This window comes from Agelaius phoeniceus, chromosome 3 (genome assembly GCF_051311805.1).
Source record: "Agelaius phoeniceus isolate bAgePho1 chromosome 3, bAgePho1.hap1, whole genome shotgun sequence".
Taxonomy (NCBI): Eukaryota; Metazoa; Chordata; class Aves; order Passeriformes; family Icteridae; genus Agelaius; species Agelaius phoeniceus.
In genome coordinates this window covers 49,795,167-49,811,533 of record NC_135267.1, presented here as the reverse complement: position 1 = coordinate 49,811,533, position 16,367 = coordinate 49,795,167, and the positions used below count along the sequence as shown (strand labels likewise).

Here is a 16,367-nt window from a genome sequence, read left to right as displayed (position 1 = left end):
AAGAAGAGGAAACCAGGCACAAATGCTTGTTGTGGGGTGCAATAGCAGAGTTCAGAGGAAAAAAAGTACAGCCTCGGGTATCTCCATAGAAAAGGCTGTTGGGAAGAAAAGTCCTAAGCTATGACACTTGGGTGGATAAAGTTACACTTTTGCAGATCCTCCAGGTGACAGGACAAAAGCCTTGGATGAAATTCCAGGCTATCCTGTTGTCTGGCTCCCAGGTCAGAGCACTGGGTGTTTCTGACTGCTGACTTTCACAATGCTTTGTGTAAGGAGCCAAGCATCATTCTGCATTGATGATCTACTCTGAAAGACACTGTCCATGAATCAGGATGGACAAACTGTACACAAGGGGATTTTTAACTCTTATAAACTGTGAGGTAAGAATTTCAGAATCACTTAGAGAACTGAACTTATACACATACTCATAATGACTTGTACATCTGCCCACAGATTTTTGTTCTATTCACTAAATTAAATTTTACTAAGCAGCAAAAGAGTAAACCCAATAGTGCTGTACACTAAGAAGCATTTTTATCAAATCCTGAACTTTGCTGCTTAAGTGGCTGATTTGAGTTGATAGACTTTAGAAAAAACATTCCTATGGCTTAGCACATACCTTGATTCATCAGAACCAGGCTTCCAGCCAGCAGGGCCACACAGTTGGTAGGCTGGTGGTTGTGAAGGTACTGGAAGCCCCATCCACGTCTGTATGATGCTTCGTACATATATCCCGAGGCATTGGCAATTACTTCAAGAAATCTCTCCTGTTGAATCTTGCTAAGGTAGTTGTACAAGAAGTCATAAGCAGTGGCAAAACCAACCAAGGAGTGAGCAAGAGGTACTTCATCCCAGGGGGCATCCTTCACTAGCCTGTCAAAAAATAAAGACGGCAATTAATTGAGTTTCACCTACTTAGCTTTCCCCCTTACTCTACTGTGATATGTCTATGACTTTAAGTCTCCCACATTAGATGTTTGTTGAACATTTGTTAAATGTTCAACAAATATTTTAGAATTTTAACACAGTAGTAAGCTACTTACCAAGTCTCTAAACTATTTTTTCCCCATCCTAAGTATGGACAGCATTAATCTTCAAAGCTCAAAATCTTTTTTATAAAGATTAAGTTGCTAAATGTTAGAAAAATGTTTGAAATATTCTGGGTTTTGCTAGGAGAAAGATAGGTAGAATACTGATTGTGCAGAAATAGAATCTATTCATCTGAAGAATGATTAATATAATTTTTGATAAAGTAATATGCCATGGTTTATACTCCTCCAACCTCCTGTAACAGATCTTTTTTCTTTTCCAAAGGAGTGACTTGATGATAAATGTTGCCTATGAGACTAAAGCTGTCTTTACAGCAAGTATAATAAAACAACTTATTACACTGTTTTTTCATGTCCCAAATGCATTCAAGGACAGAAGTTGAGAAGAGGAAACTTAGTTTTACTACAGCTTGAATTAACATTCTTAATAAACACTGGGGTTTTTTAATGATAAGAAAGAAAAGTGGTAAAATGCTGTCAATACTCAAAAATTATTTTCTAGGAACTACTGGCTTGTGTCCAATGATTACACCAAACTTAGAAAAACAGTACATTTTTACCAAGCAAATTCATAATATAGGTGGTATGGAGAAAATATTCCTCTTAAATCAAGAATACCTTGTGTACCAATGACTTTAGTTTTGCAGTACTTACAGTAGTTCCAGCCCACAGTTCTACAGAAAAAGAAAATGTGAAGGAATACATAGTGAAAGTAAACTCCTATAAACTGAAAAATCATCAGTTGCTTTCATGCTTTCATGTTCTCCTCTTTCACTTTTTTTGCAATCTATTTTTTATTACAGAAATGAATCAAAATTGTTGAGATGAGTGTCCTACTGCAATCAGTAGAAATGATGCTGTGCTCCTGAAGGTACACACATTCCAGTTTCAACTACTTCATGACTCGACAAATATGATTTCATCTTCATTTGTGTAAGCAGCAGTGTGAAGAGATGAGAAAAAAAATCCCCAAAGAGTAAGATAAAACCAAAGAAGTTCTGCTGCAGAAGCATTTATTGGCATTCCAAATGCATTAATAAAGCCTGTAAAAATTACGAGCGTCAGCCTAAGGCACTGCAATGATGGTAAAAGATATCATGTGCAAGTAAAAAAAAAGACCTTTAATTTTTATTTCAGCATATTTAAATCATTGGAAGAACTCAAGTTTGGCACATTCATACTGTCATGTAAAGAAACTATCTGTATGCTTTTTGATCAGATGAATTTCTGATCAATAGTTTTAACTGTTCACCTTCTCTCAGCTTTGATTCCATATTCTGCTTGCAGTAAAGTTAAACATTCTTTTTTCCTTTTTTAAATTAAATATTTGTCTCACAGATTTAAATTAAATAATCAATCTGAGTTATCTGGTTATTCGTCAATCTCAATTAATTCTCTATTTCTGCTTCTTCCTCTTTCCTTATAATTGAAAGGGCTATTAAAATGCTGTTGATCCTATACATAAAACTAAAGTTACATTCTATGCCAATTATATGCAACACTCTGGCACCATGATTCCTGTCAGGAATCCTTTGACACAGAAAAATTCCTTTCATCAGCTATATCATGAATTCTAATTTCCAAGGTATTTTTAGTCTCATTAAACCTTTGCATATTCAGAAATCAGAGTTCAAATAGGTACAGGGAATTTCACTTTAAAGGTATCTGCTTGGAACAATTACAAAGAGTTTGAGGCTAAACTATACATTAGGGTGGAAGAAAAGTCCAATGAAAGAATTTGAGCTAATTTAAAAAATTTAATTCAAAGTTCAGTATCTTTTTAACAACACACAAGCTCCTAATTAGATTCTGCTTAAACCTATTGTGCTGAAACCTGATCTTTACCTAACTAAATTTAAAATGGGATTTGCCAGTGGAACTGATTTATTATAACCTTCACTGTTAAGGTGTATGCTAACTTTATGTTTAGTTTCTAACAGAGTACCACATCAAATTCTACCGTGTAAGAGCATATAATAGTCTCCATGACACTGCTTCTGACAAAATAGAAAGCAGTCTTCTACATGGGAGGTGATAAATTGAGAAGTTATAACTGCATTTAGGCTCCTGATCTCTTCAGGAAAGAAACAAAAACAAAAAAAAACCCCAAAACAAACCCCACAGCCTTTCTGTGTAAAAACCTTTATGTTAGGCACCCTTATCATACATACTGACACAGTTACCCAGCTTGGGTTAGACAAGCAATTTTGTCATAACACCCCTCAAATTGCACTTCTGTACAGTTAAGTCTTGCATAAAATTTCACAGAGGAGATTCACACAAGTAATAGGGAAAATTAAAGATGACTATTTAAAGATCCTAATTTCTAAATACATAAACCCACAGTCAACATCTGTTCTTAAGGTGAAGCTCTTTTGAAGAAACAACTCTTCAGCTGCTATAAATCAGTGCTACTCCTCTTAACTTAGTTTCAAGGGAACCAAGCAATGTACACCAAACGTGGAAAATTATTCACAAGAAGAATGATCGAGTAGCAAACATTACATGGATTTGTATCTAAATGATGTTCTCATTTTTCAAATGCATCTCCCCAGTGTCAGACTTGGTAAATAGCCTGACTGATAAACTGGGGGAAAGCACAGAGCCAGAGGTGTGCACTGAATGCAAGTGAATAAAGTGTTTTCAGAGCTAGCTGTTAACTACTAAGAAAAGTGGTATGTATTTATACAAAGATAGGTAAAAACAAGCCCACACTTTGTCCTGTACAACAAGCTACTTTCTAAGCTACTCAAGACTAAAACTGAACATAACAGAGTGTGAACTTCAGCTTCACAATTACTGTGTCTGATTACAGCAAGTAACCTCTACCTCAAGGCTGCATTAGCCTTGTCAGCCTTTAATGGTATCAGATCTTACAAAAGCAAACAAACAAATCCAAAGTAAATAAAAATATCTATAATGGGTTTTTTTTTAATACAGAACAGCTACATAGTTGCAGACATATGAACTTTGAGCAAAGGCCACTGTTTAAAAATTCTAAAATATATTTTAAAATCTAAAAGATAAAGGCACCCCTACAGTACCTTTTTGCACTTATATACCTGTGTCTGTAGGTATAGGTTTGGAAGAGGTGCCTATCTGGAAACTTGAGAAGGTTATGAAAGAGGAAAAAGTGCTGAACAGGTTTGCTACCTCATGATCAAACTCCATAAACATCCAAAACCATATGCATTGTTCTGCACAAAAATCTGCTGTCTGGACAAATCCTGTGAATGGCACAGGATAAATACATGCCTGGGGTGTTCTTTAAATTTGTGTTCATCTGTATCCTATAAAATATGTTTGTTACATTTAGAGTTTGGTATGAATCCTCCATGAAGAAACTGGAGAAATAAAGAGATCATGGATAAGGCTAGAATTATGGATAAGTAGTATGGTTTTCCTACACGTGTTAAGAATTTTAGCATGTTGCAATGTGGTTTATCTGTTTTAGATTTTTCACCTTCTGCAATGAACAATGAATATGAAGAGAGGGATTAAGACCCTGTTTTCCACTCATCAATTGATGGCACCAAGAAGCTGGTCAAGAATCATGCATGCACTGCATTTGTTCTATGTGTACACAGCATCTTCATTAAATACAATTCCAAGCTCTAAGTAAGTACACCATTTGCATAAAATTTTGGATGGGAAGCAAAAACCAGTATCACCAACAAAGCCAAGATCACTACAACCTCTCAGTTTCTTGACAACATTCCTGATGCTACTACTGCCTCTTCTCTTAGTAGAAATGCGTTTCTTTAATTTCTCACTACTGACTACCAAATAACTACTTCCTTACTGAAAGCAGGGTCACCTGGGCTGGGGCAGTCCCAGACATGAGTGGGAAAAGAATTCACTGAGAACAACCCTACAGAGGTGGATTTTGGGGTTCAGGTGGATGAAAAGCTGGACATGACCAGTGATGTGCACCTGTAGCCCAGGAAGCCAGTTCTAAGCTCAGCAAAAGCAGCATGGCCAGCCAGCAGGGCAGGGATTTTGCTCCTCCACTCTACCCTGGTGAGACCCCACCTGCAGTGATGCAAACTGCTCTGGGCTCCTCAACAAAAGAAGGACATGGACCTTCTGGAGCAAGTTGAGAGGAAACCAGAATGATGCTCAGATGGCTGGAGCACCTCTCCTATGCAGACAGGCTGAGAGAGATGGGGTTGTTCAGCCTGGAAGTCTCCAGGGAGACATTACAGAAACCTTCTAATGCCTAAAGGGGGACATAGGAAAAAGAGGGGTTTTGCATGGGCAGATAATGGTAAGACATAGGGGAAAGGTTTTAAACTGAAAAAGGAGATGAAGAGTTATGAAGAAACTCTTGACTGTGAGGGTGGTGAGGCACTGGCACAGGTTGCCCAGAGAAGTTGTGGATGCCCCAAATCTGGAAGTGCTCAAGGAAGTGCTTGGCTGGATGGGGCTTTCAGCAACATTGTCCAGTCCAAGTTGTCCTTGCCCAGAGCAGGGGTTTTGGAACTGGAGGATCTCTAATGTCCCTTCCCAACGCAAACAATTCTGTTTCTATGATTCTATTAGCATTTCTCTCAGAAATACAAGCCAAGAGGGAAAAACCACTATATGGCCAGTTCAAGGCAGGATTTAAATCAAACTCAGCTGCTCAAGTGAGTTCCTTGATCATAACCTGTGGGATGTTTACATTCATCTTTCCTTCACTGTGTATCCAGTTCTTAAAAGCAAATTGAAGTAAATAGGAAAATAACCCTCTTTAATCTGAGATATAGAATACCCTTCCAAGCAGTGTGAGATGGGATTTCTGGCCTCTAGGTCAACAACTAACATGGTATCAGTGCATGTAAAATGAAGAATTAAGCACATCCTGACACATGCATTACACAAGTAATCCACATCCTGAATTTTAATGCTCCAAACTTTCCCATGACAAATCACTTCAGAATAACTCCTGGAGGAGGAAATTGAAGGAAGGATGCCAGTACTTGCTCCTCAGTACTGAAATTCTCAATCTCACTAGATGCATGCAAAGGAAATGAGTGAGAACTCTCTCCTAATTGCTTAGAGGTGAAAATTAGTTCTAAGACAGCCCTGTAGTGCATTTTGATGCCATCTACCTCAGATATTGGTACCCAGCTGTGAGCATGGTTGAGCTTAATGCACACAAGATGTCAAGTGTGGATGTAAACAAGGCATGCAAGGGGGCCAAGTGACCTCTTGATCGCTTGTGCAGTTGTACAGCCCTCCCAATGCCACAGGCAATGCCTTGGCACTCTTCCTATTGTCCTGACCCACTTCTGAGGGTCTGTCCTGACCCACTCCCTATCAACAGGGAGAACACCTTTCAAGGGGAATGAGACTACCAACATTTATTTTATAAACCAGACCAAATCTTAAATATTTTTCTTACAAAGTCTCCAAAACAAAGTAATTTTTTTGATCAAGTGGAATATTTCCTTAATAAATGGAGCAATACTCTACAATTGTCATTTTGGGGAGAAAAAAGAAGACTCTCTGAAAAAAAACCCCAACCTCTCAGCTTTTACCCTTCCCACATTTTTCTGGTTGGCTGCCAAAGCAAAAACCCCATTATCTGCCCAACCTTAGTGCTTGGTCCTTTGCAAAAACAAAGAAGTTAAAAAACATACTTGAAAAACTGATGTTTTATGTTTCTGGTGTCTAAGGTAAAACAGGTTTGCTTCTCTCTTTAGCAGTCATGTTTCAGCAGCAGCCAATCTCACATGCTTGTGTTCATTGCAGCTCAGTTGACAGAAAGAAAGGCAAAGGAGTGGTTAAATGTAAAAGGCTACATTCATGTCAGTATGGGGAAAAAAGGCAACATATAGACAGATGTTTTAAGAGCCTACTATAAAAATAGAGTTGTACTGCTTAGGTGCTATGGGGAGGAAAGTAAACTTTAGCTCCTTAAAAATCTTAATCTACTTTTTAACCTCTTCCCTTCTGTTTCCTCGTAGGTCTACGATCATCATTCTGATGCTTCTAAAGCTTCTTTCAGATCTTATCTCATTTTTGTCTTTGATCACAAGAGTCCTTCGCACACAGGGCTTGCTTTTATGATGCTTCTGTGTTGACACATTAATAAACTTGAACTGACTCTGTTTCATTTGTTCTCAATGTCATGTTAAGCAGACATAGAAATTTAATTATGTTATTTTTTTAGGAGATTGCCTCTAGCTCTTGTTTTAGCAAATTTTTATACCAGTCATGCCACAAAGTGAGCTCCCAGTAGCTACCACAGAATATCAGCATCAATATATCTTCTATACCAATTTAGATATTAAAGGAGCTCTCCAAAATCCAGCTAGCCATTTAATTTCATAAACATGCACAATTTCTATTTTTAAACACTACATATGTAGAAGATAAAAACAGCATAAGGGTTTGATATTTCACTTACTAACATAATACATATTCCAGATATCAAATTCATCCTCCTACCCTCCCTTTTCTTTCTTTTTCCTCTTTGTAGGAGACAGTGTATCAGCATCCTCCGAGCTTCTTTTATACTAACTTTTATTCCACAGTCTTACAAAGCCCCCTTAAGTTTTCTTTGAATGTGATTGCTGGTTGATTACTGGGAGTCAAACAGATGCCATAAATTTCTGGTGTCAGCACGGAGACTTGCTTTATTGCAATTTGACATATATGAATTCATTTTAGTTAAATCATTATCCACATGTTTAATTATTTACACATATCTATTTTTACCTTGCAATCTGTATTGTTCAACATCAAGCACTATCTGGATACTAACAGCCAGGGTCCCATAGGATGCTCCAATACTTTTTAATAAGCAGTGAATAACAGAAGGCTACATGATTGCTAGTTTATAAGAAAGCAGCAGAAAGGTCACAGATTTGTTATTCCAAAGCCTCCTGTTAGTTTCTCCTTAGTTGCTGCTATTGCCCTGGAATGTCTGCATGTGCTTGACAGTAGTTATCTGCCCTGTGAAACCCACAGAATCCCACACCTTACTGCACATTGGTAACATACTTGGCTTTAAAAGTGGGGCATCAACTATGTGCAAAAACACCCAAAAACAAACCCACAGAAATTTCTTTCTGGCCATTGCAAATTGGAACCTCTCTCTTGCTAAAAGAAGGGTGCAGAATTTGTGAACTCCCAAGGCGTTTGTTTGTAAGGTGGGCTTAGTAAAGAAGAGAGCTTTTGGCTGCTTTGTCCAAACCAGAGAGTCTGACTGAAGTGTTATTTCTGCACAATGTGTGACTCTGATTACATCATTCCGCTCAGCACGGGAACGGGACGAGCCAGCGGCATATGGAAAGAATCACGAGCACAGATCTCCTTGGCCAAAACGCCCTTCTGGTGGGGACTGCTCTAGGGGCCACTCGGAGATAAAATGCCAGAAAACACATCAATATCCTCTGTCCCCTCTAAAAAAAGGTAATATGGTTCAAATATAAGGACAAACTTCCCATAAGATTTTAGACAGTATCTAGATATCCAACCCATGGAAAACCAAGGGGGTTTATTTAATACCAGCTTTTAATTTTTACAGGCAAAACCATTAATGCTCATCTATTTCAACTAAAATATTAATGCATGTTTGTTTGCTGTTGCTAGTCTCCACAAGTGTCGTTCCCAGATTATTTTGGGTGATTGTTATAGTTAGCTGTTACCCAGTGCCCCTCTGTTTATTTTAAAATGTAAACCTACTCCAGGATGTAGCCATTAGGGATGCTCTGCTAATGAGCAGCATGCCTGTCCACATGGGTTGTTATGACAAACGGCTCAACCTCTGTTAGTTGACACAAATGGGACCTCAGTTATGGGTGTACTTTATTATGTGACATAAAATGACTAATAGATGAGAAAGGACCAGAGTTCTTAATTACATGCCCCTTCCATGTATATATCAATTACCAGTAGACTTTCTCATAATTGTATCCTGGGATATTTGGACTATTGAGGATTCCACTAATGTAAAGAAGAAATTTAAAATGTCAGTCTCCTTAATCTCCTAGCATTCTGAAACAAATAACCAGTGACATTTTAAACCATATTTCTTTTATTCAGCTACTGCATATGCTAAAAACATATACTTTTGTTTTCTGGTAAGGCTTAGATTTTACTCAACATTGCCACAAAAACTAGAGAAAACTCATTAAGATGATTTTTTTTTTTAATTCCAAAGCTATTTTAGAGTCAATGCCATAACAGCAGAAGTCAAAAGAAATCCAGATTATACTGCTGAAAGAATTAAGTTGCCAATGCCAGATTTAACTTTCCAGCTTTAACTTTCATGTTGATGAATCTGTCAGTGACAAAAAAGATATTTTTCCAGAAATTTTACATGTCAGTCTTGGCACCTACATTAATGAGGAGGTCTAAGGAGAGACCCATGTTACTTACCTTATGGATACATCTTTGGAAAAGCCCTCTTTCCTGATGAAATAAAAAGTTATGGCAGACGATTCTCCTAACACGCAAGGCTCCAAAGTCAGGCAACATCAAGACTCCTTTTCACCCTCCTGATCAGAAGACACATGCCCTCAAATTATTTAATAAGGACAATAATAATAATATATCATCCAGAATGGTATTTTCCCAAAGTCTGAGGAAAACTAAACATGCCTAGATAGACTGGACAAAAAATTCCACCACTCTGACACTGCCAGAACAGCTTATATAACAGCCATAACTCCTATTTATCATGCTTATTCTCCTAGTCTTATCCTAAGTGGAGAAGTACGTGCAGTAACATTTTCTGGTACTTTTAAATTGAGTTAATTAGGAAAAACAGATTTACATAATCTGTCTGCCCATCCTTCAGCCTCTGAACCCAGCCTATTTGAGCAAAGCCAGACAGTGCAGCACATGCCTCGGAGATGTCACATTCCTACTTTTCTGAAAACCACTGTTGGACAAGGGAGAAAGATCTGTATTACTGCCACCGCTGATGGGGCTACAGTATAAACTCCATGCTGACAGCATTCAGACATAAGTTCTCAGGGGGAAAACAAAAATGGAAACCAGATCCATGTTTCTGCCACAGCATTTGAAGAGCTGGCCAGCTGGAGGTTATACAAAGGCCAGCTTAGCCCAGCTCTATTGCCTATGTTTAAAATTTCCTCCTGCACTTTCACTACTACTGAGTATATTGCAGCCACTTCTTTTGCCAAGCAGAGAACCCTGATTAAACCTTGATTGATTTCTGAATGGGATGTCTACACCAGAAGGGAAAGATGGGAAAAGCATGGTTTCTTTCACCAGGGTAATGCAAGATACTTGCTTGAGAAAAAACAGTACTTGGAGGCAAGTAAATAACATCAAAGCCAAGTGGAAATGGGATATCTGCTTGGTTCTGATTGGTATCTGGTCCACTGGGACAAGGGAGAGCATTATAACAAAAGACAGAACAACCACAATTAATCCAGGGCAGGAATCACAGGACATAAGGAACTTGAATAACATTGAGACAGAGAGTAAGATGTAGGAAACTGAAAAAAACAGACACAAACAAGTCCTCCTACTCAAAATAATGCTTCCCCCTCTTTCTTATTTCATTAAAACAGATGGCCATGTAACTATAGCCTTCCCAAAACAAGTTAAGAAAGAGTGTGAACAATGAAACTAAGGAGGAAGGTGTTGACTTTGGAGCAGCCTGTCTCCTACTGGAGATGGTCACACATCCTTGGATTCGCCTCTGTAAGCTATATCCCTCTGTCAGTGTGCCAAGAGAAACCGTCTCCACACTGTCTCCAGAGCTAAGGCTGAAGCTTTGTATTGCTATGCTTCAGTGCAAGATTTTGGAAATTACCACCACTGTTGAGACAATATTTTCCTTCCTAAATCCCATGTCCTGTCTTCTGTGACATGCAGGCAATATATGGCCAATGTGTCCCTGCTATGTCCCACCACTTCTTTTGCTCTAGCTCATATATTTCTGTGGCATTCACCATTTTAATCCTTAGTGCAGGGGAACCCAAACACTATAATGGCTTTTCAATAATGCCCATCAGGATCCCAAATATAGATATAGATCCCAAATTATGCTAGCTCAAATCCAGCATTATTCCAGTGATGGCCCATGGAAGGATAACATTTATAGGATATTACTAGTTGGTTACTAGAGGGTAAGGAATAGTAGTTTGAGCAATGAACACCGCTTGAACAGCTGATGCTTCTCTTCCTGTGCTGACTTGAATCTTGACGTACACTTCTGCTGAGCTGCTGTCACCGCAGAGCTGTAGGAAAGCAGCTATGACAGAAGGGAGCAGTGCCCCATCCAGCTCTATCTTGCTGCCCTGGGCAGATGCCACCCTCCTGGCAAAGCCCACATTCCCATCTTCTGACCTATTCACAGTGACAGCAATCCTGGACCATAGTCTGCAAAGGTGCACCAAGTGGCAGCTGCTGCAGGGACGTAGGGGAAATGCATCAGCCAGAGCAAAAAGAGGAGATAAATTGCAGGTGGGTATGAAAAGCAGGAGACCTTGGGGTCTCAATTCTAGAATCACTCCTATAGTGAGAACATCAACTTCTGTTCCCATAGAAAGAGTGTGGCACAGAGAAGACAGAGTAACTTGTAGGGATGGCAACTCAAATCCAGGGGAAGTTAATCCAGGAGGATCATCAAAACACCAGTTACCCAGGCATTTCCAGTAATCAGATGGACAACTATCATGTCCTAGTATGTCTTAAGGAGAGGCCGAAGAATCATGCAGCCAAGTGAAGCTGTCAGCCTGAACTAAAGCTCAGACAGATGTTAGAGCAAACTGCAGAAGCCCAAGAGTGTTATTTTTACCTAATTATACCTTTTTCATAGGTCCCTCTTTCCTAAATTCTTCCTAAGGAAGAATTAGTTACCCAAGATATGTATGAATCTGGGGGGAAAAATTTCGAAGTAACACTTTTAGCACTTCTTGCCAAAAAACAAATGTGAAACTCTTCCTTCTGATTTAGAGTGGATTACTTTTTGGTTTTTTACAAGCAAACAGGGTGGTGCATAAACAATCATGCTCCTTTCAGCACCAACTTTCAAGAAGATAAGTCCAGTGATGGTGAAAAGCTGTGTGTCACTGCTGATCCCGATGAGGGTAAATGCATTCAGCAAGTTAGTCACTGTTAAAATGAATATTAGTATAACTGACATAATTTAAGCTATTCACTTATCCACTTACTCCTCCAACTGTAAGCAGTTTATACAGTAAGAATAACTTAAAAAAAAAAAGACAAAAATCTACCAACTAGGCTGAGCCGCCATCCTCTCCATGTAATCCTTAGCCATGTTGATGGCCTCCATGTTTTCAGGGAAGAGCACACAGAACATTGCCAGGGCCCCAAGGTTGTTGCCATAAATTTCATTCCAGCGAGCGCTGAACTCCTTTGGGTCCCAGGGAGGAAGGTATTCCAGGGGATTTGACAGCATGGTTTGCACTGCTTCGATCAGACGAGCCGCAATGTGCTGGTGTGTGGTGCTGGCTTGGAGCCGCAGGGTCTCCACGTCCCCTTTGGAGAAGTAGAGCATGGGGTAGCTGTCATAGTTGGCGTTGACAAAAGGAACCATCGTGTCTTGGTCCTCCCTGGCGCCGCAGGCAAAGGCGAAGCAAACCGCGTGTATGAAAAACACACTTGGGGCTCCCCGTGTGTGAGTCCTCATTGTGGCATCAGATCTCCAGGTCTCAATGGCAGCCAAACCATCTTTGAAATGTCCTGTGGTAGATGGACATGAAAGAATGAGTTAGAAAATGAATTTGTGACACACTATCATTCAGGAAATATGATTCTACCTAAAGAACCCCATGTATTCTCCAGGTGACTTTCAAATCATATCTACTTGAATATGTCAGATGAAACATCTAAACAGCAATTCACCTAAGAGAAACAACACTGAAGAAAACCCCTTCCTTCCCATACCTTGCCCTCTAGTAGCTGATACCAGCTGAAGGGACACAACAACAGCTCTTGTACTCGAGATTTGAAATAATTGCAACGGTGCCTAATATGAAGCAGCGCTGACTGCACTGGCAAGGGGAGCAGGGCGGGAAGGGAGGAGGAAGGGGGAGAGCCAGGAAGCTGGCGGCAGCCAAGCCTGCGTGCTGCCTTGGCTGATGTTAGCAGCTGGAGAGAGGGAAAGATGAGGAATGCTGGAGGTTTGCGCCGGGGTCACTTTATACAGGGCTCAAGGCCTCCGGTTCTGACACGTCCTCATTTTAAAAAAAGAAAAGAAAAGAAAAGAGCAAGTCAGGAGTCAAAAAGGGAAACAGTAAGTGGTAGAGTCTTAGAAAAACAGCTGAAATACTTTGCCTTCCGGGAATTTAGGGGTTTGCATTATTAGTATTTTTTTCCAAAGGGCTTTCCATTTTACATGTGGAGATTTATTGCCAGTTACCAAGAAGGCTAAACATTGTATTAAAATGCATATTCTTCTATGTACATTATTTCTTGAAATGTGCTCAAATGAGAAATCTATGCAGAGACAAATGTAATTTAAACATAGTAAGTTACTTTGTAGAAATTACCAACTATCTGGCCTAAAGTCACAGATAAAACATGGCCAAGATCCCCCTGAGGAAAGCCAGCAAATTCCTAGAATTCTTACGAGGGAAAAGGTTATGGAAAGCAGGCTCAAGTGAGACAGTTTTATGTAAATAATGAACAGTAGTTTTCAATTATTAAAAGGAGAAATAGAAGGAAAGAAAACTTAAAAACAGATACTTTTTTTTTCTCCCATGGAAAACCAGTTTCATAGGATTCAGTCATAAAACTTGTAGGAAGTTAAAGTACAAAGCAACCTTTTACTTCTCCCCACAGGTCCCTATTCCACAGCCAAAATTTTCTAATAGAAGCTAGACTGCTAAAACCTTATTTAGAGACCCACATCCGGTTTGAACAAAGTCATTAATATGAGAAAACTTTGACAGACGAGGACCCTTCATGACTACTGGGTGCCCAGACCCCCTAGATTTTTGTGCTCAGATCCTAAAATTAATTTGTGAGCAAATCTCCTTGGCCAAGAAATACATCATTTCTTGTGAATTTGTACCTACAAATAATATTGTACCCTGTAACTGCTTAAATTTATCTATTACAGCGAGCAGAGTAAGTGCTTAAACAGAGTGTAAGGGAAGATGACATTTTCATAGTATTCTAATGCATTTTGCAAGTACATTTTGCCCTGTTTTGGATGTAAACCAGTTGTTACAGGACACATTATCACAGGCTGGTTTATTTGGTAACACTTCTACTATATCTACAGAGTCTCTCACCACATACACACGCACCACAGTTTATCCAGACCTACTAAAATCTACTTGTATATATTCTTCCCTATGCTGAAGGAAACTATACAACAGTGTATTTTGAGAGGATGGAGGTAAAAACCAGCCAAAGCAATACATTATGGTTGAAATATGATGTAATGTTTTAATTGATGAAAAAACTGCTTTATCATAATAATAAAAAAAAAACCCACTACAGTTTTTTTTAAAAGCCTCTGTGATCCTTAGAACTGTGGGCAGAGGAAAGAACCTAAAAAATACCTCAAAAAAAGGCAAAAATGCCTGTAGCTTTTTCTGTGTTAACCATTTATTGAAAAAAACTTCCTGGTTCACACAAGCAGAAAAAAATCCCAGCTAGCAGTAAGGACTTCATGCATTCTTTCCTTTGGTTTGATTTCTGTAAGTGTTCTGCACATCAGTGACAATTAAGAACATACATAAATTTAGGGATGGTTTTAAGAGCTCCCTAAATTAAGTTATTTCTGACCAACCATTAGGGAATATACAGTAAAGTTTCCCAGAACTCCTTTGCAAATCTGAACACACATTTCCCAGCATTACACCATCATCAAACACATCCAGTCTTGCCAAAAAGTCATAGTCTGTACTCTTAGGTATTCAATAGCCTCCCACATTTTCACCCTTAATTCATGTGCACATTTCACTGAGAAAGTAAACCCTTTTTTTTTACCTTTACATGAGGAGGAACCACTGTGCCACATTCTTTAGACTAACAACAGAATAACTGAAAACAATTGTATATTTATTGTATATTTATTCAGAGTCATGATCTGGAAGAAAATCAATAGGCAGTGGCAAAAGCAGGAACACAAAATCATTTATTCTTGGTTAAATCATACTGGCACCCTTCCTATGATAAGGAGACAATAACTCTCAGCAGCCACGACTCACTAAGAAGAGTGAGCCCTGTCCCATAACCTTGCAGGGCTCAGCCTGGTGTGACTGAAGGATGGCAGGAGGCAGCTGGAAGGGAGTGCACCTTCCTTTCCATGCAAACCTCTGAACCCTGGTTATGAGCATAGCTTAGGTAGAGCTGGATCTGTGCAGGTAACTGTCCACATAAGCTTCAGCTTACCAGTTGTGAGTGAACTTCTTACAATTTTTTTGTACTTTGCCTGATACATAGGGCTTGAAAGAATTGGAGTCTGGGCCTTCTGATCATTTAATGTGCACTCACAATACCATTTTTTAAAGCTAAAGGAATTTCTTACTCTCATATTACACCGCATCATTACCAGTCATGTCTTCCAAGAAAAACTTCACCAAGCAACTCAACCTTTTCTGAAAACGAGGGGGTTTTATTCCATTACAAAACCATGATCTGATAACGTATTAAAAATTAAAAGGAGAATGAAGGATGCTCGCCCCTGAAAGAAAATCATATTATACGGTATGCTTTGAAAATGTTGTCATTTAGTTCTAGATTGAAAGAGTATTTTGCATGATTTCAACTCCACTGCCAGCAGAAACAAACAGTAAAACACATCAATTATTCCAGAAAAAAACACCCAACACAGATTAAATCTTAACAATTTTAGTTCTCCCCATCTGCATCAACTGATACATGTTCAGCTGTAGGGAAAGAAAAAAAAGTATTGTAAAACTGAAACCACTAACTAAACTAAACATTTGTTTATACAGATAACTTTCCCAAATAAACTATTTAAAATAAAAGAGAGGCCCATTTACTCCAGCCACATGTGCACAGAAATGTCACTTCATCCGTGAGAGCAGAGGAGTGAAAGAGGGCAGAGGAGGAGGGAGAGGAAATGATGGCAGTGTTAGGATCACCAGCTTGCACAGCTGTGTTTGAAGCAATCTGACCTTCTTGTGGGTGATAAAAATTAAAAACAGGTAAGGAACCATGTTTTTCTGTAGTATCAGTTCTGAAGAGCCACTCTGCTTGGTAGCTGCTTTTACCTCGGACCAAACTTGCAACACTTCTTAAAAATCAGAAACTGCAGGTGTCTCTGCTGGCATCTCCCATGCTAGCCATGACCCATCTCTGACATGGGCACCTTGTCAACATTTACAGTCAGGAACAAAAAAGGTGGGA

General features: G+C 39.1%; 1 protein-coding gene across 3 annotated transcripts in view; it reads right to left on the bottom strand.

Annotated features, from left to right (window-relative positions):
• Positions 1-16,367, bottom strand: part of DSE (dermatan sulfate epimerase) — a 34,325-nt gene that overhangs the window by 9,150 nt on the left and 8,808 nt on the right. Inside the window, exons 3-4 of one of the 3 annotated variants that reach the window (XM_054630117.2) lie at positions 12,254-12,722; positions 620-873 (exon numbers count right to left, since the gene is read on the bottom strand). In XM_054630117.2, coding sequence (XP_054486092.2) covers positions 620-873; positions 12,254-12,669 — 670 coding nt within the window. In that variant the 5' untranslated portion in view covers positions 12,670-12,722. Of the gene's footprint in view, positions 1-619; positions 874-6,673; positions 9,695-12,253; positions 12,723-16,367 lie in introns of those variants that run through there. The other 2 variants (XM_054630118.2, XM_054630119.2) reach the window with 2 other exon arrangements.